The sequence below is a fragment of the Dermacentor silvarum genome, chromosome 2 (assembly GCF_013339745.2).
Source record: "Dermacentor silvarum isolate Dsil-2018 chromosome 2, BIME_Dsil_1.4, whole genome shotgun sequence".
Lineage (NCBI taxonomy): Eukaryota > Metazoa > Arthropoda > Arachnida > Ixodida > Ixodidae > Dermacentor > Dermacentor silvarum.
In genome coordinates, this window is record NC_051155.1 from 237945112 (window position 1) to 237970586 (window position 25475).

The 25475-nt window shown below is 43.8% G+C and overlaps 1 protein-coding gene across 1 annotated transcript in view; it reads left to right on the forward strand.

Moving 5' to 3' along the window:
* Positions 1–25475, forward strand: part of LOC119442926 (unconventional myosin-IXa) — an 82740-nt gene that overhangs the window by 21652 nt on the left and 35613 nt on the right. Inside the window, exons 9-24 of the mRNA XM_049663047.1 lie at positions 663–740; positions 3702–3791; positions 4640–4753; positions 7454–7591; positions 8263–8384; positions 8503–8644; positions 9620–9803; positions 11772–11844; positions 11972–12154; positions 12233–12395; positions 12511–12612; positions 13211–13291; positions 15007–15117; positions 15219–15341; positions 21621–21770; positions 22818–22996. Coding sequence (XP_049519004.1) covers positions 663–740; positions 3702–3791; positions 4640–4753; positions 7454–7591; positions 8263–8384; positions 8503–8644; positions 9620–9803; positions 11772–11844; positions 11972–12154; positions 12233–12395; positions 12511–12612; positions 13211–13291; positions 15007–15117; positions 15219–15341; positions 21621–21770; positions 22818–22996 — 2033 coding nt within the window. The remainder of the gene's footprint in view (positions 1–662; positions 741–3701; positions 3792–4639; positions 4754–7453; positions 7592–8262; positions 8385–8502; positions 8645–9619; positions 9804–11771; positions 11845–11971; positions 12155–12232; positions 12396–12510; positions 12613–13210; positions 13292–15006; positions 15118–15218; positions 15342–21620; positions 21771–22817; positions 22997–25475) is intronic.

The following is a 25475-nucleotide window of genomic DNA, read 5'->3' on the forward strand; positions in this document are numbered from 1 at the left end:
AAAAAAAAAAAAGCCAGAGCGTTCCAGGCTCCTCAAGTCTCTTCAGCTTGCTTAGCACGCGCTTGGACAGGAGCAGACGATTCTCCAGAGTTTTATCGGACAAGAATTGCCCACTCTTCAAGACATAGGAATGGTACATCGAGTCCTTGTGCACAGCAAGCCTGACACTCGACTCTGCGAATTGGAGTTCCTTTGCAATGGCCCGCATTGACTTCTCTGGGTTGTCACTCACATTGACTTGCAACCGCCGGAGAAAATCAGGGTTTATGACGATGTCTGAACGCTGAGTGTGATTTTTCCTTTTCGCCACAGATGCCATGTGACTGCCAAAACATCATTTCTGTCCGCACGTTGTAAACGAAAGGCTTCACTACGTTCAGAAAGGTGGCAATTTTTAAGTTGCTGTGGTGTGCGGCCAGAGTGATGAGGACTGCATGGTGTTTCATTTCCTGCATCAACCTGTACGCTTCCATTTTTGAACAAACTGCGCAGTATGAATGATAAGGGGTCAAGCAACAACAATCCGCATGCCCAAATAGATATGATGAGCCTGCTGGTGTCTATGGCGATAAGGAATAGACACCTCGCGCACCCAGTACATTCTTAATGTTTTCTAATATCACTCTGATTGGTGGCCCTATTGGTTCATTTTTATTTTGCAGAAGTCAACTTACCACAGTGATGAAGCAGTGCAAGTAAAGAATCCTGAAGTGCTTTCCCTAATCTCCTCTCTTCTTGGGGTAAGGTTTCATGAGAATGTGTTGAGTTGCCAAACATTTTTATTTGCTGAGCCAAACAGTCAAAAAAAAAAAAAAAATAAACCCATCCAGGCTTTGCTTGCGCGGAAACATGTTGTTTTGAGCAGTGTTTTATGACAGCATCCTTACTACCATTGTCATGTTGTTGAGCGCAGTGCATTAGCTTGCCATGAATGCAAATGTTTAAAGGAGTGGCATTGCAGATTTATTAACTTAGCATTTTTTTCTTCCTGCTGAATGATGCATTGGGTGGACATGCAGGAGACATGGTTGTGAACAGTGCTGGGTTTGAAGTGTAATCCTTGCATTGCTAACCCTAGACTCTCATGCTGCGATTACAAGCACACAGACGTGATCTTATGGTGGCAATCTGTGCCTGTGTGAATGAAGAAAACGGCATAGGGTGCTTACATAGGAAACATTTATTACTGTTGTGTATTCCATTCCATTGGGTATTCCTTTACCATTCTGTTGCTAGCAGAATGGTAAAGAGAACTTCCTCGTAAAGGCTATGTTAAAAAGAAATTGCACCAATCTTAATCTTGTGCTTTGAAGCATAATGGGAAACATTCTAAGAAATAGTCCCATGCAGCCAAAACTCGTGGGCTAGGTATGCACCCTGATGTTTGCACAATATCCAGGTGTTTAAGTGATTAAGACTATTATTAAGACTAAGTGATTAATGAATGTGGTGCAGAGCAGTTAATTCTTTCCTTACTGGGCCTATAAAAATCGATCACTTTGAGCAACAGTTTTTCTACGCATTTTTAAACACTTCTGTTGCAATTTTTCTACTAGCAGCGTCATGCACTGTCTGAAAGGACGACTGAACTTTAACTATTAGTCAGATTTGAAAATTTTTGGCAGATTGGGGAGTTTAGAAAAATAAAGCTTTGACTGAAGGTATTGTCGAAACTAGCCTTCAGTGCTCCTAGCACTTCCTCAATAAAATGATGCAAAATTTGTGCTTTGGTCAACTCGGAAATTTTTGAATTACAGCATGAGTGAAGACACAGATGCTTCTGTCTGGTTGTCTAATTTTCTGATCCGACGTGTAGACTTTTTTAACGATGTCTCAAACAGCTTTAGATGCTCATGAGTGAAGGTTATTTTAATAATTCAGTTCGGCTGATATTCAAGTGCAACTTTATTTTTCCCACCATGGGTTACTTTTATCTATCAGTGTTTTGGCAGCATATATGCAAATTATTATGAAGAATCCTTCCCGTGGTGCTGGGTGTTCACTCACACAATAGCATGCCGGCGATTTGCGACCAACCTTTGACCCAAGCTAGACTAGCACTTTAATCTCTTACATTTATTACACCGCCTGTGCAAGTGCCCTTATTCATTACAGTACAATATTGTGCAACACTTCACATTACTGTACAGTACTGTACAGACACTGAACAAAGCACGTGGAGGCTCCAGCACCAGTTGAATCCAGACCAGACCAGCTTGATTGCACAGAAAAGCTGACCGAATGCAATAATCAAGTATGAGGAGGCTACTGCATTCTTTCTGACCTGACAACCACTGCCTCACGAGCCTAAAGAATGCGGCAAGAAATCGAACTGGGTGCCTGCTGTAAAGAGTAAAAAAAATGCTCCCTGCACAATAGTAACTTAAAGGGAAAATGAGACATACACCCAATCATAGCAATCGATACAAATGAAATCCATACGGGTTTCTCGAAAGAAAAGCCTCGTAGTTGAAGAAAAATTCGTCCTGGTCCGGGACTCGAACCCGGGACCACCGCCTTTCCGGGGCAGCCACTCTACCATCTGAGCTAACCAGGCGGCTAGCAGATAGCAGGGCGAAGTCTAATTTATCAGTAACTCGAAGCAAAGGCAAGTGTTTCACGTAATAGTTCAGCGGAAACCCGCTAGGTGGAGAGAAGTAATTAAAGGGAAAATGAGACATCCACCCAATCGTAGCAATTGCTACAAAGGAAACCCATATGCGTTTCTCGAAAGAAAAGCCTCGTAGTTGAAGAAAAATTCGTCCTGGTCCGGGACTCGAACCCGAGACCACCGCCTTTTCGGGGCAGCCGCTCTACCATCTGAGCTAACCAGGCGGCTAGTATCTTACCTGTTTTCACATTTGCAAAGCTACTGCTTTACTGCATAGCATGGGCATCACCGTGGCTTATATTGACGCCGTCAGATATGCACAGTAATTTTTTTTTCTGTGTGGTCTGACTTTCAAAGGTTGGGAGCTAGGAGGGCCAGGCACATACTCTTATACTTCAGATTTTTTTTACTTTAAGTACTTATTCTAAGAATAGCAAATCTTTACTTTCATTCATGTTGCGTGAGGTATTTCTTTGAGGTTTCACATAAGAATTCTCGAAAACTCTGAGAATTTATTATTGTTTACATCTAATCAAAACATCAATAATCAGGCTATAATTTTATGTATCATGACATACGTTACGAATATACTACGTCTTGAAATAAAAGGCAAAAACTTTAAAGCACTGAAAATGGATACATTTATTGCGGTAAGAAAAGAGTTGTGGGAGAATATTCTTTTGCCAACATTTGTGGCTGTGGATATCGGGATCGGCAGGTGAATCAGAATCGGTCAAGTGAAGTGCACTAAACTTTTAACTAGCAAGTTTAGGAAGCATGTTCTTATAAAATCAATGTCATCCAGTATGCAAAGCATATGGTTCTAGTAGAAACCCTGTGACTAGCACTGGATTAGAGATATATGTGCTCAAAATGTATGGTGAAACATACTGGTGTTCCTGGTACTACTTTGAGCTCCACATGTTCTAGTTGTTGCAGCTAAAAAACTCAATGGGTATACTCCTCTACCTATTCCTTTAAATAGTGTGTTGCTGTTTGGGTTTAGAAGACAACAATGGAAATGCTTTTATGCAAAGCTATGAGTGTGATGGCCAGCTGTTACCAATGGAGTACTTTCATCTCCACTTAGGTCAAGGAAGAAACACTCAATTCTGCCCTGACCACAAAACGTGCCAAAGCCCCTGGGGAGACGTTAGTCATTAGCTACAAAATGCCAGAGGTAAGACCATGTGTGCTCCTGGATTCTCAATTTTGCAATACATGCAGTTTTCACCATCTTCTACTGTACAGTTTATAAAATATTCTCATGCAGAGGGGGGGGGGGGAAAAAAAAAAAAAGAAAAAAAAGAAACAAAACACCACCACCACCAACAACAATAACCTGAAAAGGAATTTATTATTCTTGCATTTATCAGTGTTAGTAACTTAGTGGGGAAGTTGCTAAATTTAGTGAGTATTTTGTCGCCTTAACGATACAAAACTTTTTTGGGTGACTTAAATAACCCGCAAAATTGCTGTGGCAAAATTCCTCAGAGGAATTCGGATAGGTTCAGTGCCTCGCCTCCATTTTATCCCATGCGTGATATGTACTTCCGTTATCTGCTGCTCCTAAAGGCATAGCTTATTTAGCGAGCCACCTGATTGCATCCAAGCTGCTTTTCTAGGCAAAGCAAAATGGGGAAATTTGATACCTTGAAATCAGAAATCTTATAAGAAATTGGGGGTTGTCCTGCCTTTTTACATTCTGACTGTTGACTTACTTGTTAATGCAGGAGGGAATCTAAAGCCATAGCTTACAAATTAACAAGGAAAACATCTAGGAACAATTAACACAAGAAATACAAAATTTTAAGATAGCCACCATCCTCATCACTTTGTGACTTATCACTAAATATGGAGTGTTTTGGGCTGCTGCCTGGCGACTTTGTTAAAAAAAGTAATGTTACTAACTCTGGCATCTATGCTTAAAAGTCGTCACTATATTTAGGGGCAGGTTCTCTGGGCTCTGTGTGGTAACATTGATTTGTGGCATTTCTGTACTGACTGGCTGTCAACTGTGTCTTTCAGGCTGTGGCTACGCGAGATGCTATGGCCAAGTGTCTCTACGGAGCTCTCTTTGACTGGATTGTTATGCAAGTGAACCATGCCCTGCTGTCTGCTAAGGACCTTCGGGAACATAAGGTTAGCATTGATTTATAGTATTTGGTTAGCGGTTATGTTTAAGCAAGCATATAGGGTTAGCATCTGGCTTGGCTGGTATAGCAGCATGGTTCAGTAGTGTGACCTGCATATGAAAAATGAAGGGGGAGTGGCTGTAAAGGGAAGCTGAGAACCTGGATTACGCTGTCCTTTTAGGAATTTTTCAGAAAGGTATAGTTACCAAGGAAATGAGGCGTGATTGGTACTGTTGGCAAGTGGCTACTACATTTTCCATGTGGTTTCTAGACAGTTGGTGAGTTTGTCGGTACGGTTTGCATTCTCTGCTGGCTGTTGTCAAAGCTGTCAAATCAACTGCCCAAGCCCTGATGTCTTATCTTTCTACTATGTGGTTGCATGTATCTTGCAAGTTTGCTGATAGCAGAAGTCACTGTGCCAGAAAATCTATCCTTGGCTAACTGTACTGTTAAGTTTAGCTTAGTCTGGGAACTTTTTTTTTCAGCCAAGCTACACTGTTCCTCTTTCTTTTTTCCCCCTTTTAATTTTTTCCCACATTTCTTTGTGCTTTTTAAAAAAAAATTGCTTATGATCCTGACACAGTGCATTTGTTTTTGTTTCTATGTCTAAATATCTGTGCATGTTGTGGGGTCTCAAATGTCCTCTTTGGACAAAGGAGGACAACACAGTACAGTAGAACCCCGCTGACATGTGTTTCAGGGGACCGTAAAAAAAACAACAACAACGTAAGAGCCGGGAAACACAAGAGCCGAGAAACAGGAAAAATTGAGAAATGAGAGTAGTGTTGAACTGCATACAATATTATTTTAATTCTTACATGTGAAAAAAGTCGTACTTTCGCCAGAAAGCTGAAACATCGATTGCGATAGCAAATTAGCTGAGAGCGATACAAAGTAAGGATAGTAGTTTTATCGTCCATATAAACTTGTAAACATTCGCTTATTAACTATGTTAACAAGCATGGTGTCAGTGCTCACAGGCAAACATGAACACATCACACACGATGAGCGCGGACATGCGCTGTCAAACGCTGGTGTGAGGAAGCGCCGCTGCAGCGGCGAGCGAAGTGACCTTCGTGCTGTTGTCTATCACTTCAATGCAGACTGAGCGCCGAGAACACAGCACGCACAAAGCTATTAGCCGCCGACGCACCTACACTGCCTAGACTATGCCCCAAATGCAGATTGCTTTCAAGATAGCGTGCGCCGCCGCGCAGTACGTAGTTCATGCCAGAGTACAACGTTGTCCGCAATCCCTCCCTCCCCTCGCACCTTCGCCGGTGCCTCGAGCGCAATGGAAGAAGGCGCGCTTTCTTGCTGATTTTCTTTCTTGCGCGCGTGAGATTTAGACGCGGACATTGGCTCCCCTCGCGCGCTTTCACTTGCACATACAGCATACAGCGCGCGGCGACGGCGTTATCGCCCTTGGACTTTACACAGAACATCTATGTGCCAAAACCAATTTTAGGGTCACAACGTGCCATAGACAGGCTCATATCCCAGCCCGGCTTTATTACACAAGCTTTATCCCGACACTTATGCCAGTAGTTCTTGCAGGCACTGCAATGACTTCGCTAGCCTAGACCACATGCTCTGGCGTTGCCCCTCGTTGCGAGGCACGGAACAAATCAATGAGGACAAGTGGTTCTCCGCTATCAGGAGCCCCGATGCCGGGGCGCAACTATGGGCTGTCCAGAGGGCCCACGATGCGGCGGTCGGGCATGGCCTGACTGTCCCAACGTGGGAGCGGCCCGCTGCGCGCTGAGTCGCGTACCTCAGGACTTTTATTAAAGTTTTACACCCATCCATCCATCCAACGCGCCATAGACACCATATTTAGATAGCAAATACGGATCTCAAAGGCCATGCTTTTGCTGGCGGAAACCGAAAATACGTCATAGGTGTAGCTCCGGGCACTTTGGGCGGCCAATGCTACCGTCAAGCCACCAAGCCAAGCGACATGAAAAGTCAAAATGGCCGCTCGGGCTGGCACGGGGTGGCAGTTCGCAACGTATCATGCGGGAACGGTCCCACAGTTGCGACGCAACAGCGGGGCTGCCAATGCATTGGGTTCTATGGGAGCTGTGCCGGGACCGGCCAAAAACGATGTAACAGCCGGGAAAATGCAGCACCTGGGAACGTAACAGCGGGGTTCTACTGTAGTGCAAGCAATCAAAAGGGCATTTATTGTGCCTTTTGTACACCAATCTAGCCAGCTGAATCAGAACATGCCGATGGGCACTAACGAATTGAGGAAGTCCGACTCATCGCGATAGGATATCGAGCCAATATGTTCGCCCCATGCCAGACACCAATGCCTAATCGCTCGCATGTACAGTCACAGGAATGGTGGTGGGTTTGAACGATTGTGTTCGTGTATCCCAGAAGCCTCTTGCGGGGCAGTCCCGCAGAGCGAGGTGACAGGCACACGACAAGTCTGTGTGCTCCACTGACCCCAAGCCAAAAGAGGAACAGGCTACTCCCTTTTGCGCCCAAGTAACCCCGGGGTGCGTTAGGTCACGTTAGCAGAGCAGCACTCGTGCCATCTCGTACTAGTCTGCGACTTCACCGACCAGCAGCGGCGGCCGCTTAGCTATGTGGGGAAGTCGGACAACAGGAGAGGCAAGAGCCATGCGGGGAAAACAACATAAGGGGACACAAGAGAGTCGAGCGTCTTCACAGTGTTAATACTGAATTTCTTCTACAGGGGAACAGCATAAGCGTGCTGGACATATTTGGATTCGAGGACTTTGGTGATCACAACAACTTCGAGCAGTTTTGCATCAACTTTGCCAATGAGCACCTGCAGTACTACTTCAACCAGCATGTCTTCAAGTATGAACAGGTGAGGCCACACAGCAACAGTCCATTGCTTACGCTCATGAACACTTTTGTTATGCTCATTATTCTTTTTTTTTTGTGCATGTAGGCTGTGCGCTCCGTGTAACATTTCAATGGAAAGTGTTTGCATCCATTCTGCATATGGCCTCTGTCATGCTAAATTTAAAAAAGCAGCAGTTGTTTTTGTTTCTAAGGATAAGGTTACGTAAGTTCTCTTTTTTTCAGTTCTTTTTTTTTTCTTTGCAATTTTTTTAAGCCCACATGATGGTGTTATGCAAGTGCAGTGAGAATTGTGCACAGCATATGACGTCAGCTGTTGTGCTAAGGTAGATGGTACTAAACTTCACACTTGAGCATTTGCATGCGTTCTCAACAGTCTTGCCGTCTCCCGTTTTGGTGTCCACTCACCTGCTTTGTCTCTTTAACCCTTCGAAGGGCTTCAGTAACCTATAATAAGATGTGCACTTAGGTTTTTTTGCATGTCAATGGTGTTTCAGATAAAGCCTGTTAGTCTTTTCACTGAAGAGTGCTAATTTTGTGCAAGGTGGTTTTAAAACAACAGTATTATGAAAGCAAGGCTTCATCAGGACAGTACCATAAGACGAGCACTCTGCTGTGATGTCCTGGCTGTTGTTTCTGGTAGCATAAATGTCTCTCTCTTGTTCTTCATTGCAGGAGGAGTACCAGAAAGAAGGCATTCAATGGAAGAACATTGAGTTTACAGACAACACGGGCTGCCTAAATCTGATTGAGGGGAAGCCCCATGGCCTGCTTTGCCTGCTGAATGACCAGTGCAAGTATGTGTTCGAATGCAATGTGGGCTTGTGATTCCATCCTGCTTAACTTACTCCATCCTGAATTTGGAGATTCATTAGTCGGTGGGCTTGCTTACACTTGCTCTACGGTTGTGCGCAGCTTCTCTGGGGCCACAAATGCTATGCTGCTGCAGAAGTTCGTGAATCACCATAAGAAGAACCCTTTCTATGACATGCCTCAAAAGCGGGAGAATGCTTTCCTGGTGCACCACTATGCCGGCCGGGTCAAGTATCAGATCAAGGTTGGTATGAAGACCAGAGAAAATCATTTTGCTTTCAGCTGTGAAAGCGACAACAAGAATTCTGATAGTGTGCAATACATGCCACTGACATTCTCAAGGCCTGTGCTTGCGTCACTGTTGACGTTGTATAAGTAAGGCAGGCCTAAGGGTCAAGGCCAGGCCTACATGAATAGTTTGTATGTTCTATAAGTGTAATTTGTTTGGACATTTTCTTCAATTAAAGAAAATCTCAAATGTGCAAGTATGTCGAAGCAGAATCCAGCCTTATACGAATATTGCATTTGAAATTTCAGGTGAGAATAATTGTTTTTGACATTCACTTAATTTTTAGAACCATCAAATGTTCAGAAATGCTGGAATGGAACCACATTGAATACCTATTTGCTTAAAATGTATTTCCAGTATGTGCATAGTCACATAAATTATTGTTTTGACTAATATTCATATTAATAAATAGTGCTGTGTACCCAACACCTCAGCATGTATTTCCCCTGCATTTATTCCAGGTGCTTGCAGATGACGTTGGATACCGTATGAAGTTGTAAAATTGTAGCAAGACTTGAAATTTGTAATAATTTCTGGCTAAAAGGATACAAGGATGAAGGGGTGCAATTACACCTACATACTTGCAGTTCACTTCACTATTGCAGGAAATCCTGAAATTTTAGCTATTTTGACATAGAGCCAGCATTAGTCATTTACTACTTTGCACTCTTAAAACACAGCAGTGATGGAAGTGTCATAAGAAACGCCTGCTAGATATGAAGAGCTTGTGAGGTACAAGTATGTGTATGTAAGATGCTGGTGTATGAACGTTAAAAGCCTGTACAAGCTGGTCATATACATTGAGGTGGTTGTATGGGATTTAAAAGTGCACATCGTAAGGTCGAGTCCTTGCATTTCTTGTTGCATTCTATATTGTCTTTCCATATTTCTTGCTGGTCTCACTGCTGCCTTTTGCTCTTCACTAACCAGGACTTCAAGGAGAAGAACTTGGACTTGATGCGGCCTGATGTGGTGATGGTGCTGAAAAGCTCGAGCGTTGCACTGGTTCGAGAATTGGTGGGCGCCGACCCTGTGGCCTTGTTCCGCTGGGCCATCTTGCGAGCCTTCTTCCGCTCTTACCATGCACTGAGGCGCACCACCTCGCAAAGTCAAGGTATGTGCTTGGTTTGTGCGTTGATAAGTTGACTGCTTCATTTTTTGGTCTTCAGTTTGATTTGATGGCTCCAAGAGCAGATCAAAAGCAAAACCATTGTGCTGTGATAGTAGTGCTCCCTGCACGTGGGCTTTGACGTGTGATAATCTGCCGTGCGTGGTTGCTTAGTGGCTATGGTGTTGGGCTGCTAAGCACGAGGTCGCGGGATCGAATCCCGGCCACGGCGGCCGCATTTCGATGGGGGCGAAATGCGAAAACACCCGTGTACTTAAATTTAGGTGCACGTTAAAGAACCCCAGGTGGTCCAAATTTTCGGAGTCCCCCACTACAGCGTGCCTCATAATCAGATCGTGGTTTTGGCACGTAAAACCCCATAATTTAATTTTTTTTGACGTGTGATAGAGCTTATGAAGAATATTTGTAAAACAGTATCAACATAACAGCCTTTGGAAATATGTGGTCTTATGGGCTTCAGTATTAGGGGAAGCTTTTAAATATTCAGATGAAAAGACAGGTATGAAAGATTGAAAGGCTATCTTTTTTAGACATCAGAGGACCACTGAGATATCTCATTAGACTATATTCCTTAAATGAAAAACTAAAGAAAACATCAATATGATATTGACTGGACTGTGGACACGCTGTTTCTACTGTACTCTGATTATGCCTGTAAATTTGTAGGAATGTGGCCTAGTTCAGTTAATGTATGAGGTTAGTTAAAACCATCAATGAAAAAATGTCACAGTTTCGCCCTAAGGGCGAAGCAATGAATGCGATAGCAACACAGCAATGTCATACGAAGTAAGGTGAGCGGCTTTGGTAGCAACAACACGCAGAACTGTTGTCGACGCCATCGGCGTTTTGCCCGCGTTAGCTCAAAATGCGTGCGGCGTTGGTGACTGTTGCTGGAGCTTCTGATATAAATAGGCACTTGGTGCCGCAGCTAAACGTCGGCTCCCTTCCCTCCCCCACGGCCTCTCGCGCGTCTGAAGAAGGCGCGTTTGCTCTACATATATGGTGATTGTAAAGGAGAAAAGAGACGCCTACTTCTGCAGCCCTTAAGCGAGCACGGCGCAGAACGCGCGTTTGTTCTCCGCCGTGCGTTCACTCCCCGTGAAAGACGCGCCCCTCGCGCCCTTTCACTCGCACATACAGCGTTCGGCGCGCGGCGACGATTTCATCTCCAAATGACGTCATACGGAACCTCACGGCGACGGCGACGGCGACGCCGACAGCAGAAATCTGCTTTTGAGTGTCCATATAATTGCTATCGCAATAAAAACTTGAGCGTATGAAGTGATGTTTTCTGCAATGGGTTCATCTGTATTATCTGCTCCTGTAGCAGCCGGTTCTATTTGTTTAGATAAATGCATGGAGGGAGGAAATAAACTAGGAGGGAGTATAGCATCAAGCAGCCAGTCTTCGTGAGCCAGCTCTTCGTGAAGCCACCCCCTTTGCCTCTTCTCTCTCTTAAAAGTCAGCACGACACGTGACTCTGCTCGGCGGACTTGGCCCAGTGGGCTTGATTCCCAGCAGGTTTTAACTGACACTCATTATTTGGGTTCTTCGTCAACCGCCCTGTGCATGTTTGCTTCCAATATGCTTGTGTAACTTCACTCATTTATTTCAACATGTACATATATCGTCTTCACTGCAACATGTGATCATCGCAGCTGCATGTTGCTATTGCACTAGTCCTTTTGGAAGAGCATGTGCTGAGTGCTGTGGTGGAAGACACTAAAGCTTACCGCGACATGTTCATGTGTTAGGCTGACTCTCTTACCTTTAATTGTGTTGCATGATGCTTCCGCCTAGTTCTATTCTTCCTTCATGGATAAATGAATGCTAAAGGCCCTTGGCAGTGGGAGGGCAGTTGAGTCAGTATCAATGTAAACACAATAGAAGATGCATTTTGCCAGTCATCTAGTCATTGTTAAATGCTTTTTGTGCTTGTGTATCTTCTTCCAGGACATACAAACTCTAGTTCCAAGAGGCCATCTTCGGCGTACAGAGGAAGGCACTCCGGTGATGGATATTCCAAGTGGGTTTTCCTTGCCATTCCTGCTCTATCAACTTTTTGTTCAGTTTGTTGAGAGCAGTTTGCTTTTTGATGGAGAACACTTAGAGTCCTGCATCGGTGTTCATGGACATTGGATTTATCTTTGCAGCAGCAACCAAGTCTCTTCAAGGCGGACATCTCTCGGCACGGGCGCGTGCCCTGGCAGTTTTGCAGCCACCTCCTGCCCTGTGCACCGTGGAAACACGCACCTCTGTGCCAGCGAGGCCAGTGTTCTCGAACGAGCGAACCAAATTATGATGCAAGTTGCCTTTTTCCTCTATCTTTCGCCTTGGCATGATTTAATATACATATACTGAGTGACACACATGTGCTACAGCTTTTTCATGCCCTCATAAAAAACACTGGAGCATTATGAACTAGCTGTCTTTGCTACTCTGAGTGCATGGTTGTCTGACAAACTCCACACCAGCTGTAGCCAAACTTTACTCGTGTCACTTATACGAACTATTGTTGTTGATTCTTTCTGGTGCAGGAAAAACAAGAACACCAGGTCACGAAATAGAGTGGACAAGGTGAAGGCACTGAACTCTTTTTTGTTTTGTTTAGCACTGAGTCCTCAATGTTATTCTTTGGTGCATGTCAGATGCTGTTTAATTATTTATGATATTGGAATTTTGATGCTTACAGGGGCTCAAGAACTTGCAGAGTGTGAAAACAGTTGTTGGGAAGACACATCCTCACCCTCAACGCACAGGCAGAAAGCCCCCAACAGTCACTGCTCAGTTTCAGGTTAGTGGCTTAGCAGCTTTCACTCAGTCAGCTGCATAAGGATAAACAACTGATTTAAGCTGTAATTCTCAATATACTAGTTGCAGTGCACCTAGAATATACTAATTTTACCAAGAGATGGCTACATTGAATTCAAGGTACATTATATATGTATGTATTAAATTAAATTGTTGCCCATAGAGATTTTTCATGTTATTTGAATGATTGTTACATAGTTTAATTCTGCTCTGCTTGATTAGCACTACTTTGCCTCTCAAGATAAATATTCTGCATTCAGCACTTCTTTTTAGAAGTGCAAAGCACAGCCAACATCTTCTTGTATAAAAATCAGTGAAATTGAGCTGCTTGGTTGTGAAGTTATGTGCTTAGTTGCGAAATTCCAGCAATACTGTTGACAATAGCACTTGATGTTGGCTAAACAAGAAGGTGAGGTGTTGTTTAGGGACTTTTAAATTTAAAGTGGTAATTACTAAACTGCCTATTACTATGCACTTGCACTTTTGTTGCTTTAAAGAATCTCTGCCTTTTCAGGCAACTTGTTCTGTTTTGATTAGCGTTACTTTATTGCCACATATGCTTGCTGTGCACCCTTTTTCAGGTGTCTCTGAGTCACCTCATGGAAGCTCTTAATCAGGCCAATCCATTTTTTGTCCGCTGCTTAAAGTCAAACGCTGGCAAGGTAAGCACTTCACTTTAATATTATTTCATAGGTGCTTGGTTGAATGCTCTGTGATGTAATGCCTTGCACTCGGAATCGTAATACCTCCATACAGTGCGCACTCCTACTCACCATCACAGCTGCATTCCACACAACTCGTGCAAAATGCACAGTTCTGAGTCGAAAGCATCATTCCAGTTGCTTCTCGCATCCTGTCTTGTTTTCATGCTCAGTTTGAAGCTGTGAACATTTATCAACTATAGCCCTACAGTCAATTTTACTGCAAGCTCTCTTAGAACTAGCTGCTGTACATTATGAACGACGAGCATGTGAAACTACAAGAATCCTACGAAAGAAAGAAATTGAGCAAGGGCTAATGCACGCATGGGTGTACAGGGTAACACGAATCCAACTGAAAGTACAAATTCTGACCCCGAGACACAACTGTAATGGCGAATCATTTTTGTCATAATATTTTAAAAGGTAATGGCCGTGCAAAAAAAATCAATCTATAATAGTTGTACACAGGCCTAGGGAACTTCTATGTTTTTGTATGTGTATTGGTATGTGTATGTGTATGTGCATGTGTATATGTATTGTGTATTTTTCAAACGGAGGCATGCAAATGTTTTTTTTTTTTTCGAGCTCATTTGAACCCGAGTTAACTGGTTCAGGAAGCTCTGCACTGGTTCGAGCCATTATTATTTTCTCTCCGGAGCTGAACCAGAACTGAACAGAAAAGCATGAACACGGCCCTAAACTGAACGTGATAATGTTTCACTCAACATCCTGCTTCGAACGAACTTGTGGATTTTAATAACTGTGTTATTAAAGTGATTTTTTAATTGAAAATTTATTACGTGGTAACAATTAGTCTCATATAGTCTGTAATTGCTGCCATTGAATAGTTTTCAGGACGTTGTAAATAAATATAAGAAATAGGCACGTATGGTAGGTGTTATTTACAAAACAGGGTCTAGCTTTATGACAGGCATGCTATTAGATGTCTTGATTTATTGAAGTTATGCAATAAAATGAATCAATTGTGAATATAAAACACCTCAATATAAGGTTAGCATGGTACAGCATTAAAATTTAAAGAACAAAAGTTCAGTGGCGATTTAGCGGTAAATGCGAGAGAAATGCATTAGGGGCATTACGTCGCATGTATTTTAGGTCCTCGATCCACGATTTAGACTGCGTTTACTACATTGCAAAGTGTTGTTCAGGAGCTCACTCGACACATGTCCTGCCTCTTCGAGGAGCAAAATGCAACTGACGGTGGTCCGGAGCAGACCACTGTCAGTTGCATTCTTGCCTTATAGGTGTGACCGCTTTATAATTGAATAAATGCGGTGCTTTCAGGCTGACACTTATCCAGGCACACTTTAGGTGGGAAAAGTTCACTGTTCTATTTTTTGGTGGCACTAGCTTTTATCCAAGTGTCTCCAAGAGTGAGAGCTTGTGTAGTTTTGTGTGAGCAAAGTCTACTGTATTTGCTACCCATTTATTAATTCAATTGTCACTGCAGCCGTCAGTCACAATCTTTCATACATGGTAACATAAGCCACTCATTCAAGAGGTGCTAGATTCACATTGCTGGTGCTTGAACTTGGAAACATTGAAGTGTTTCATTTTTATCTCGTCTTTTTCTCTCACAAGCTTTTGTAGGAACTAATGTCAACCAAAAGTGCAGCCTACTCATTGCAGACCGATGTTTCTTGCGTTCTCTTCAGGTGCCATGCTCCTTTAACGAGGGTGTCATCCTTCAGCAGCTGAGGTACACGGGAATGTTGGAGACAGTTAGGATACGGCAGTCTGGCTACAGTGTTCGCCTGCCATTCGAGGTAGAAGCATTTCCTGCGAAGAGTGTAATATACTTAAACTTTTCCTTCCCATGGTGGGCATGCTTATCGGTGGCTCTGTGCCTGTTTCACTTCTTGAGCAGGAGTTCATCCAGCGCTACAGGGTGCTGCTGCCACGTGGACTCATCAGTTCCAGAAGTGACATCCGGGACTTCCTGCTTCGTATCAACCTTGATCGCAACAACTACCAGATGGGGAAGACCAAGGCAAGAGTCCTTTGTCAACCTTTTTATTGCGACAGAAACTCTGCGGACACTCCAGCCACACTCGCGGCATTGGCATCATATCCTGCCTATGTGTAAAGTAAACCCCTGTTAACTCGGAAGTTGTAAAGACCATGAAAAATTTCGAGATAAGCGGAGTTTTGAGTAAAGCAAAATAATGAAAATAGAAGCCTTCTGGCTGCGCAATACCACATGGAGCTTTTAAAAAATACCGATAGTAATATTTTCAGTCACTTTCTCATGCATTGGCACCAGAGACAACAATGTCAACGGGTGACGGCGTTACTGGCATGTCTGACACAAAGTCAAGGCGCTTGATCCTAATTATATGTTTGGAACCAGTCATCCGAGCATAACTGTTTTCAGACATCCAAAATGGTGACACTGCTACTTTCTGCATCATAAAGAATTTCGGCCAATTTAACTTCAATAACCGAAACTTCGCAAGGAGACAATTGGCATGTCTTTAGCAGACGCCCACGAGTGATGCGGCATTTGCGCCTCATCGGTCGTGTGAACATGAAGCGAGCATCCTCATGATGCCGTGATCTCACTGAAACACTGGTGGGCTCGCATGCTGGCTTCTTTTGGGAGCAGTGCGTCGGCTGATTGAGCCTGCTCAAAAGTGCCAGTCATCTTGACGAAGGTCTCGATTAATACACTATACACTGACAGCATCCTAAATGACAGGGGAAAAAAAATGGCAGTTTTACTCGTTGGGCAAAGCACTGACTGCTACTGCAAGGTTTAGCATTACGCTTGAAAGCCTCGGTCAGCGTTCTAACCATATGCGAGTCTGACTGATGTGGACATGACATTCGCGGGTGCGTCAAAATTTCTGGCACCCTTAAAAGCTTTAACACGTCCTGTAGGGCCTGTAACGGCATGGCACAGGCGGCACCACGCTGCCCGTAAAGAGCCACGCCAGTAAAATGACATCACTTTCAGGTTTGAGCACCGATATTGTTTTTCGCTTTTAATATTTAATAGTCCTAGAAGATTTAAGATAAAAGGCATGCACTATGCATGTTATGTTTTATGACATTTGTTTGTGGTCTGCCATTCTCAAAAATCTGAGGAATAATATAGTCAAGAATGTAAGACCTATTATGAGCAACTGTAGTGATTGAAAAGTGTAGCAATATAACCCGCATATACGGCATGGATAACCATATAGCATGCATATACCTAAATATATTCGGACCCCCACGGCGACGGTGATGGCGGTGGTGAAAATTCGCTTGAAGTGTCCATATATATTGCTATCGCAATAAAAAGACCGACTACCAGCTCATAGCTGCAGCATGAGGCCGCAACAAGGTGGCAGCGAGTATCCGAGCAAGTGCGTGTGAGTGGTGATAGATAGAAATAAGAGGGAAAGGTAAGTGGGGAGCGCAGGCAGGTGGGGTGTCTGGCTCGACTAGTGAGCTGCTGCTGGGTAAAAAGAGAGTGCAAGTCATGCTGCCAATGCCAGCCTGTTGCCTTTTTCCTGGTATTGTCAAAACTGAGATTTCGAGATATCCAGACTCCAGCACGAAACTGAAAAACACAAAGGTTGAAACCATGGCTGGCAAAAAAATTTTGACTTGACTGATATTTCGAGATGAGTTCAGAGATATAGAAGTACATGTGAAACATAGATATGCTTCTAGTATTAGACAGCTGCTGATTTGATTTCAATGACATGTGTTTCATTTAATAGATAAGCTAGATCAGGGGTTCTCAAGTACAGTCATCCCACGGAACCCTGCTAAGCTCCATAAAGTGCCAAGGAACCCCCCCCCCCCCCCCGAATTAACCGAATGTCGAGTTATCGAGGGTATCAAGAAAACAATAAACAAATACTTCACTACGTCATCACGCTTCTATTTACTCAATAAATCGTCAAATCTTGTTTCTGTTTAGCACAAGACCAGTGCGGAAGCTGAAATTCTCTTCATCTCATGACTGATTAACGCTAGCAGCGGCGAAGGCCTCGCGACATCAGCTGCTCGGCAACAAATTGTCCGTCTATCGCGATGTAGCTGGTGCTTTTTATCTTCGACAGCTTTGCACTGAATCAAAGCGAAACTACTGCTTGCCGCAACCGCTGCGAACGAAACAGCGGCCGCTATCGACGATCATGGACGGCGACTTTACGGTTCAGAAGGCAGGCGGCTGACGCACGTACAAAGTCAAAACGAAACTACCGTTCGCTGCAAGAAGTGCGGACGAAACTGCGGCCGGTCGCTATCGACGCTGCCATGGGAGGCGACTGCGCAGTTGTGAAGGCACGCAGCCGACACGCGCATCGAGTGAAAACGAAACTACTATTTGCCGCAACCGCGGTGGACGAAACTGCGGTGGTTATCGACGCGATTAAAGATAGCGACTACGCACTTACGGAGGCACGCGGCTAGCCGCCGACGCGGTGTTGCGCGCGGCGATAAACGCAAGAATAAAGGCTTTAAAGGTTAGGCACGAAGCGCTTCGGCGTTGCTGTCAGTCACGTGCCGCTTACGATCGCCGCTGAGGACCACGGCGATGCGGACTACGCCAATTCGTTTCGGTTGGACGCTACGCCGTTATTGCTCTTCTGCGGCGCGCATTTGCGGTGCTCCACACATTTTTTTTTCCTCCAACGTATACGTCAGTGCGCACACTATCGGCACCGACCCTATCTACAAATAGGAGAAACGCGCATGGTGGTAAGGTACGGCCTCCGAGATTCAAGTGTGAAAGCTTAGGCGCGCTTCCCGTTCTCAGAGGTTGGGTGGCTAAAAGATGCTTGCGTATTTATTGCGCAGTTCGCGCGTTGCTGTTACGCACTGTGATGTGCTTTTTGACACTCGGGCATGGGTAATGGAGGTTCTTTCGATCAAGCGCACCTCGTGTTCGCCGTTTAAGACACTTGTCGAGAGCGGGACCAGGGAAAATTTATCAGTGGCTCGCGGAACCCCGAGCAGGGGCCTTCGGAACCCGTAGGTTCCGCGGAACCCTCTTTGAGAACCCGTGAGCTAGATTATACTGGCCTTATAGTTTAAAAAAGATTGCTCAATGTGCAAAAAAAAAATTTTTTTTTTCCCACCAAGTTTCCAGATCCCATAATTTTGTGCCAAAGACATATTGCAGTTTTGTAAACTGCATATCTTAGAGCATTCAATGTGGACGAATTTTATGGTTGAGTTTGCAGCCTGTGTGAAAATGTTACATGTTTATGAGGGGTTTTGTGAAAGTGCTGCTCAGAAATTAGGGTATATTTCAGAGGGCTGTATAATAAATAATTTTTTTTCCACTTTAGCTGTTTTAGTAGATGTAGTTACCAGAATTTTATTATGGTTTTCCATTTCTGAATTACAGACTTGTAAGCTTAATGTTTGTTTTCTTAAATACAAGGGTTATTCATAAAGTAAGGGCCATTTGGTCCTAAAGAATTATGTATTCTTTAGTAAAAGCTTTTATTGGCGGGTTTAGTTTAGTACAAACCTACTTCACTTTTCTACATAATCACCGTTAACTTCTAAGCACTTTTTCTACCGCTGCACCATTTTGTTAGCCCTCCACATAGAAGATCGCCGCCTGGGAATTGGACCAGTTGACAACGGCAATCTTGAGTTTCTCGTTGTATTCAAACCGTTGTCCCCCAAGCCACTGTTTCAAGTGCAAGAAGAGGAAATAGTCACTTGGTGCAAGGTGGGGACTGTAGGGTGGGTGATCAAAAAGTTCCCAACCAAAATGTTGAATCTTCTCCTTAGTTCAGGCAGCGGTTTGAGGACGCACGTTGTCATGGAGGACGACAATTCCAGACGACACTTTCCTACGATGTCGATTTTTGATGGCATGTCGCAGTTTGGTGAGCGTTTCACAGTACACGTCAGCTGTAACTGTGGTCCGAAGTTTCATGAAATCAACCAAAAGAACGCCCTTTTCGTACCAGAAAACGGTAGCCATCATTTTCCGACTCGAGTAAGGAGATTGCTTGAATTTTTTCAGTGTAGGTGAAGAGGAGTGGCGCCACTGCATTGATTGGTGTTTTGTTTCTATAGTGGCATAGGATATTCAAGTCTAGTCGCCTGTAACAATGTGTGAAAACAACTCATCTCCGTCTTGTCAGTAGCGGTCCAAGAATGCTCGTCCACTTGACATTGTTTGCTGTTTGAGTTGGTCGGTGAGAATGTTTGATTCCCACCTTGGCCCACTTTTTGTGATATCCAAGCTTTTCAGTTACAGTCGTGTACATTGTATATAGTGCGACCAACAAAAGGAAATTTATCAACCAGACCACTAACTGTCAGTCGTCAACGTAATCGCAATTCCCAGTCCACTTGTTCACCAGTTTCATTGGTCTAGATGCTGGGCCTGCCACTTCGCTCTTCATCGTGCACATTTGTGTGGCTATTTTTAAAGTCTCGGCACCATTCTCTGACCTTTCCTTCACTCATCACTGTAAGTCCATAAACTAGGCACAACTCCCCATGAATTTGACAAGCTGGTGATCATTTTGCATACGACAATTGAATTACAGCTTGCACTTCACAACACGCGGGAGCAACGATTTTCGCGGACATTGTCCTCTTGATTCCCCGCCAAGCAGACGACTAATGGGCGAAAGCAATAACTTCGTTACCTTCGCGAAGAGTTTACAGATGGCGCTGCACAAATAAAACTTTATTTTGACGTGTAAACATTTCAATAATAAGCAAACGGCCCTTACTTTTTGAATAACCCTCGTATCACATTTTTTAACAATTTCTGTAGAAATATTGATGGTCTAAATCAGTGGTTCTCAAATGGGAGTCCTGGGGTCCGTGAAGCCATTTTTGGGGGTCCGCGAAAGCCACGCCCGTGAAATAGGGGTGTGCAAATTGATATTAAAAAATGTTTGAATATTTGGTTGGATGCGGATATTCGAATTAAATCGAATATATTGCTGGCTGTGTGGGAGCAAACACGGTTCTTAGCATTTTTATCTATATAATCTAAGAATATTGGGGTGATATTGTGCTAAATTTTGTGATCATTTCGTGCTGCTCTCGAAATTTCACCTGTAAAGCACACTTAACCATAAAAAGACTAAAGTCTGTGGAAAAGCCAGCCTCTCAGTAGCAAGGGGCATGGGTTTGCAGACAGCAAGGGTGCACTTTTTTTTTGCTGTGCTGCCCCCAATTCTCAGCTTATTGTTTGACAGCAAGTGCGATAAGTGACAACTGGCACAGGGTCAAATGCCTCCAAGTTTACGGGCATTTGATGCGGTATAATACTGCACAGGCTGGCGAGGACAGCTAGCGGGAATTAATAAATTTTCTAAGTTAACGTGAGCCAAATACGCAATGTTTTAATATAACGGCTTACTTAACCCAACTTGCTAATAAATGCATGTGCACATTGTTATGGCACAACCAAGAGTGGCGCCAGTCAGAAGAAGACAATTTGACGTATGGAGGTGGACTCGGTTTCGACAGCCATCTTGTTTATGTAACGTTGTCTGTCTTGTAAATAGTGTAAATACTTCTTTATATGTGACTTCCGCATTGTAACAAATTGATAGAGGTGCGTTGTACCCACAAGAGAGACAACGATACATAAACAAAATGGCTGTCGAGACAGAGTCCACCTCCACATGTCAAATCGTCTACTTCTGAGTGGTGCCACTCTTGGTTGCGCCGTAGCATAACCCCTGCCTGTAAAGGTGCCGTCGCGGCGCTAACTATAAGGCACGAGAACCTGTGTACTATAACGAGTAAATAGTGTAAATGCACCTTTATATGTGACTTCTGCATCGTAACAATAGCATTATTCGATATTTGATTGAATATCCAAAGCTTAAGTATTCATATTAGAAGATTTTGATATTCGCATACCCTTAAAAAAAGTTTAAATGAAAAAAATAAAATTGCGAGTTTTTTTAGCTTTGACTCATTCCCAGTTCTGGGACCTGCTCCCGGAACTGCGGCAACAATCCGCACAAGATTATATATATATAAATAAAAAAAGACATCGCAATGTACGTTGCGATGTCTTGTGCGACATCTTTGACCCCCCCTCCCCACCCCATCACTGCAAGGGGTCCCCCATCACTTCCACCAATCCAGAAGGGGTCCCCAACACATTCATGACTGAGAATCACTACCCTAATCAATAATGTGCTCTCTACAGTTGGTCGATGTTACGTTTTCTTTCAAATCCAACAAACCAAGGTCAAGCTTTGTGGCACTGCGCTTGAAACTTTCCCTGTGTTGTCTCTTACTGATGAGGTTGCATGCATTCTGGACGTTGATGCAGGTGTTCCTGCGTGAGAGCGAGAAGCTGAAACTTGATGAGCTGCTGCATCTCCAGATTCTTCAGCGCATCATCACAGTGCAGCGCTACATCAGAGCCTGGCTGCAGCGTAGGCACTTCCGTATGCTGCGTGCTGCGGTCGTCAGGCTACAGGTATATTGCAATGGCTTTGGTCATGCTGTCAGTTGGTGTCAGCGTTGTGTCGACCAAACTGATTGTTTTTTGTTTTGAAAGACACTGTATTAAAAGGAAGAATATAAGAACGAGGACTGTTAAGCAAATGGTTTAAAACCTTTTGCTCACTTTCTTATTTTATGCTTCTTTGGTACACTCCACCCTCCTGAAAGCATGAGGTATGTCTTCAGATGTAAAGTTTGCTTTCTCATAGTTGTTGGCAAACAGGAACTGCAAGCGACATTCAATTCTGCTTGGTGTGTTTGTATACAAAAAGTTCCAAAGAGGTTTGCCTTTGCGACTTGGATAAAAAGTAAATGTATTGCTTTTTTTTTTCCAGGTAGCTAAGCTAGAGAGTGCAACAGCTGCCTAATACATGTTGATATTGACAATATCATATATAATAATATCAATAATTGTATACATGCGCTAAATTTCCCAGAACTTTGTAACAATCTGATATTGCAATATAGCAAACACATCTTTAAATGTAGAAAAAGAGAGAGAGAGAGAGAGTAATGCAAGCTGTCGTGGAATATTGTGAGCACTATTATACCTGACAGCTCAATATTCAGCATTTCAGGCCAAAGCATATGCTGTGAAATTATTCCCACCTACTAAATTTCAATATGTAGAAAGACTGGACATGTATCATGCCACAAGTTCTGGTTGTTTGTGGGAACAATCATTTGCATGGACAATTCACGTAAACTGAAAGTTAGTTCACGAACAGTATTCTTTTGCGATAGGATGTAATTAAATGAGTCAAATTTTGTGGTTCCTATTCACTGAGCGTTTGCCTCTTCACCACTGAATTTATCTACTTTCTCCTTTCTCTGGTTCCATGCCAATCTTTAACGGTGTTCAAGGGATCTTTGATGCATTCATTATTGATACCCTCTGGTTTGGAGCATTGCTTATTGTGGAACTTTTTAGAAACAGCTGCATTATCTGAAAATATTTTCAGAAAAGTAGAATAAGTTGAATGCAGCTGCTCTTTTGCCTTATCCCCACCCCTTTCCTCAGTGCCATGCGAGGGGCTACCTGCTGCGGAGGCGCTTGGCACTGGAAAGGGCGCAGCACGAGGCGGCCATTGTGGTTCAACGAAGCTGGCGCCGGTACAAGAACACTCGAAGGGTCCACCAGCTGCATCACTCCATTGTGGCATTCCAGGCTGCGTGCAGGGGATACCTCTTCAGGAGAAGGTGATGGAGACACTGTGCTCTTGCGGGGTAGCGTCTTGAAAACTAGAAACAGCACAGAGTACAGGATAAGAAGAGACAAGAAGACTTGAGTGCGCAAGGGCTGTCTGACAAACGCACTCAATTTTGAGCACATATGTCTGTACATAGATATTTTTTTTACAGCGAACCTGTTATAGGCTAGGTTCCAGGAGATTGTGTCCGACAACAGCCTGGAAGTAGATAGACCGAAATAGATAAACAATTTCAGACTCCTCACACCACCTTGTGGCGTTGTATAAAAATGGCGGGATGGTGGCGTTTTTAAACTTCGGGATCATAAAAAGCCGGCAGATCCCACGCGCTGTGGGAATTCATGTTATGCAAAGCAGTGTGCAGGGAGCCTACCAAGTTAACGAAAGGACCTTGACAGCACCAAGACGTAGGCGACTCTTTCATGGACCTACATGACATGTATGTCATGACACTCACGTCATGAGTCCTCAGGAGTCCCTTTAGCTACACCTGAGAGACCTTAAGGCGAAAGCCTTAGTCATGCTCATGACCATGAGTTCGACCATCAGCCTTTTCCTTCACTTAGTACCATATCCGAACCCATTCCATTGGTTTTTGAGTGTTAATCTTTTTTCGCTGAGTCATTGTCATTTATGCTGAGTCATGCTCATGACTATGATTTCTACCATCGTCCTTTAGTGTTTCCCTCACTTAGTGCCCACGTCCAAACCCATTCCAGTGGTTTTTGAGTGTTAATCATTTTTCACTGAGTCATTGTCATTTTGGTGCAGTCAAGGTCATGAGTATGACGTCTACCATCCTCCTTTAGTGTTTCCTTCTCTAATTAACCACGTCACAACCCATTTCAGTGGCTTTTGAGTGTTAATCTTTTTACGCTGAGTCATTGTCGTTTGTGCTCAGTCATGGTCATGACTATAAATTCTACCATCATTCTTTAGTGTTTCCTTCACTTAGTATCCACAGAACCGATTCCAGTGGTTTTTGAGTGTTAAAATTTTTTCACTGAGTATTGTCATTTTTGCTGAGTCATGCTCATGACTATGACTTCTACCAGCATCCTTTAGTGTTTCTTTCACTTAGTACCTACGTCTGAACCCATTTCAGTAGTTTTTGAGTGTTAATCTTTTTCGCTGGGTCATTGTCATGACATTTATGTCATGACCTTTCACTTATGTTTGTCATATACTCTTGTCATAGTTTGCCAATTTTGGTACATACCAAGGTAACGAAATGACCATGAGAGCACAGAGACGTAGGCGGCTAGATAGATAGATACTGTCAAAGTAGCAAATGTTCGCCAAGAAATGCTTTGCACTTAAAAAACTTGTGCACCACACTGCGCTTTTCACAGGACCTTATGTTTGCTTCTTCATTACGTGACGCAGCTCACCCTGACGGTCATGTGGGCGCGTCAGCGCTAGTACGCCGTCTTTAATAAAAAGCATCGTAGTCTCTCCTATATCGTGAGTAGGTTGTTTGTCTGTGTGTTAGCGCACATTGCTCCAGAACGTTGCGCCCCCTTGCGGCGCCGGCTGAAAGTTGCATCGCTCCAAAGTGTAGCGCCACCTTGTGGCGCTCACTGAAATCTCCGGGGTTTTCGTATATCGTGACGTAGCTTCTCCTGTGGCAGCCACGCGTGTGTCGCGCTAGTACGCACGCCGTGATTGGGCAGCCGGACTCTAAAAAGAAAGAAAACTTCTTCTACAATCTCTCTTCTACAATTGTGTGTGTGCCTTTGTATGTGAAGTTTGCATTTAGCGCTGTTGTAAATCGCTGTGGGGCATAGCGCCACCTTGCGGCGCCCACTGAAATCTCAAGGGTGGGGGGTCTCGCGGAGTAAAGGGAATGGACGTGGCGGTAGCGGAAGGAGACCACTGATGAAGATCAGGCCGCGGATGCCAAGCATAAGCCTGCTGCCCGCCAGGACTGCGAGGCGGAAAGAAATGCGAATCGTCCCTGTGACCCCGGTTCTGCAAACTTACAAACGTTTCACCGGAGCAGCAGTCAATCGCCAGTCAATCGCCACATACACAGCTTCGCTGGTCATCCACCTTCACAGAGTGGAATGGCACTGAATTTTTCTCCCCTGTGCTCTGTTCTGTTTTTAAATTTCAAGAGAAATAACTAGCAAAGATGGACTAGTACTGCATTCAGGATAAATAACTACTAGGACAGATGACTGGTAGCCACATGTTTTTCTGTTCAATTAGAATCCTTTGTTGTTTATTAAGATGTGTGGACATTTACCATGTTTATTCGAATATCATGCGAGGTTTTTTTTCCCCCAGTAACTGTTATCCTTGAAAGTGAAAGTAATTTACGACCAAGCTAAGCTGGGCATGGTGATCCTGCGTATTTGCATGTCCTACGCCACGCGCTTCCCATGTATCTGGCATTTCTTGCTTGATCTGATTAATTGTGACCTTGTCTTGGGCAACTTTGTGGTCTTCTGTTATGAATTTTCGTT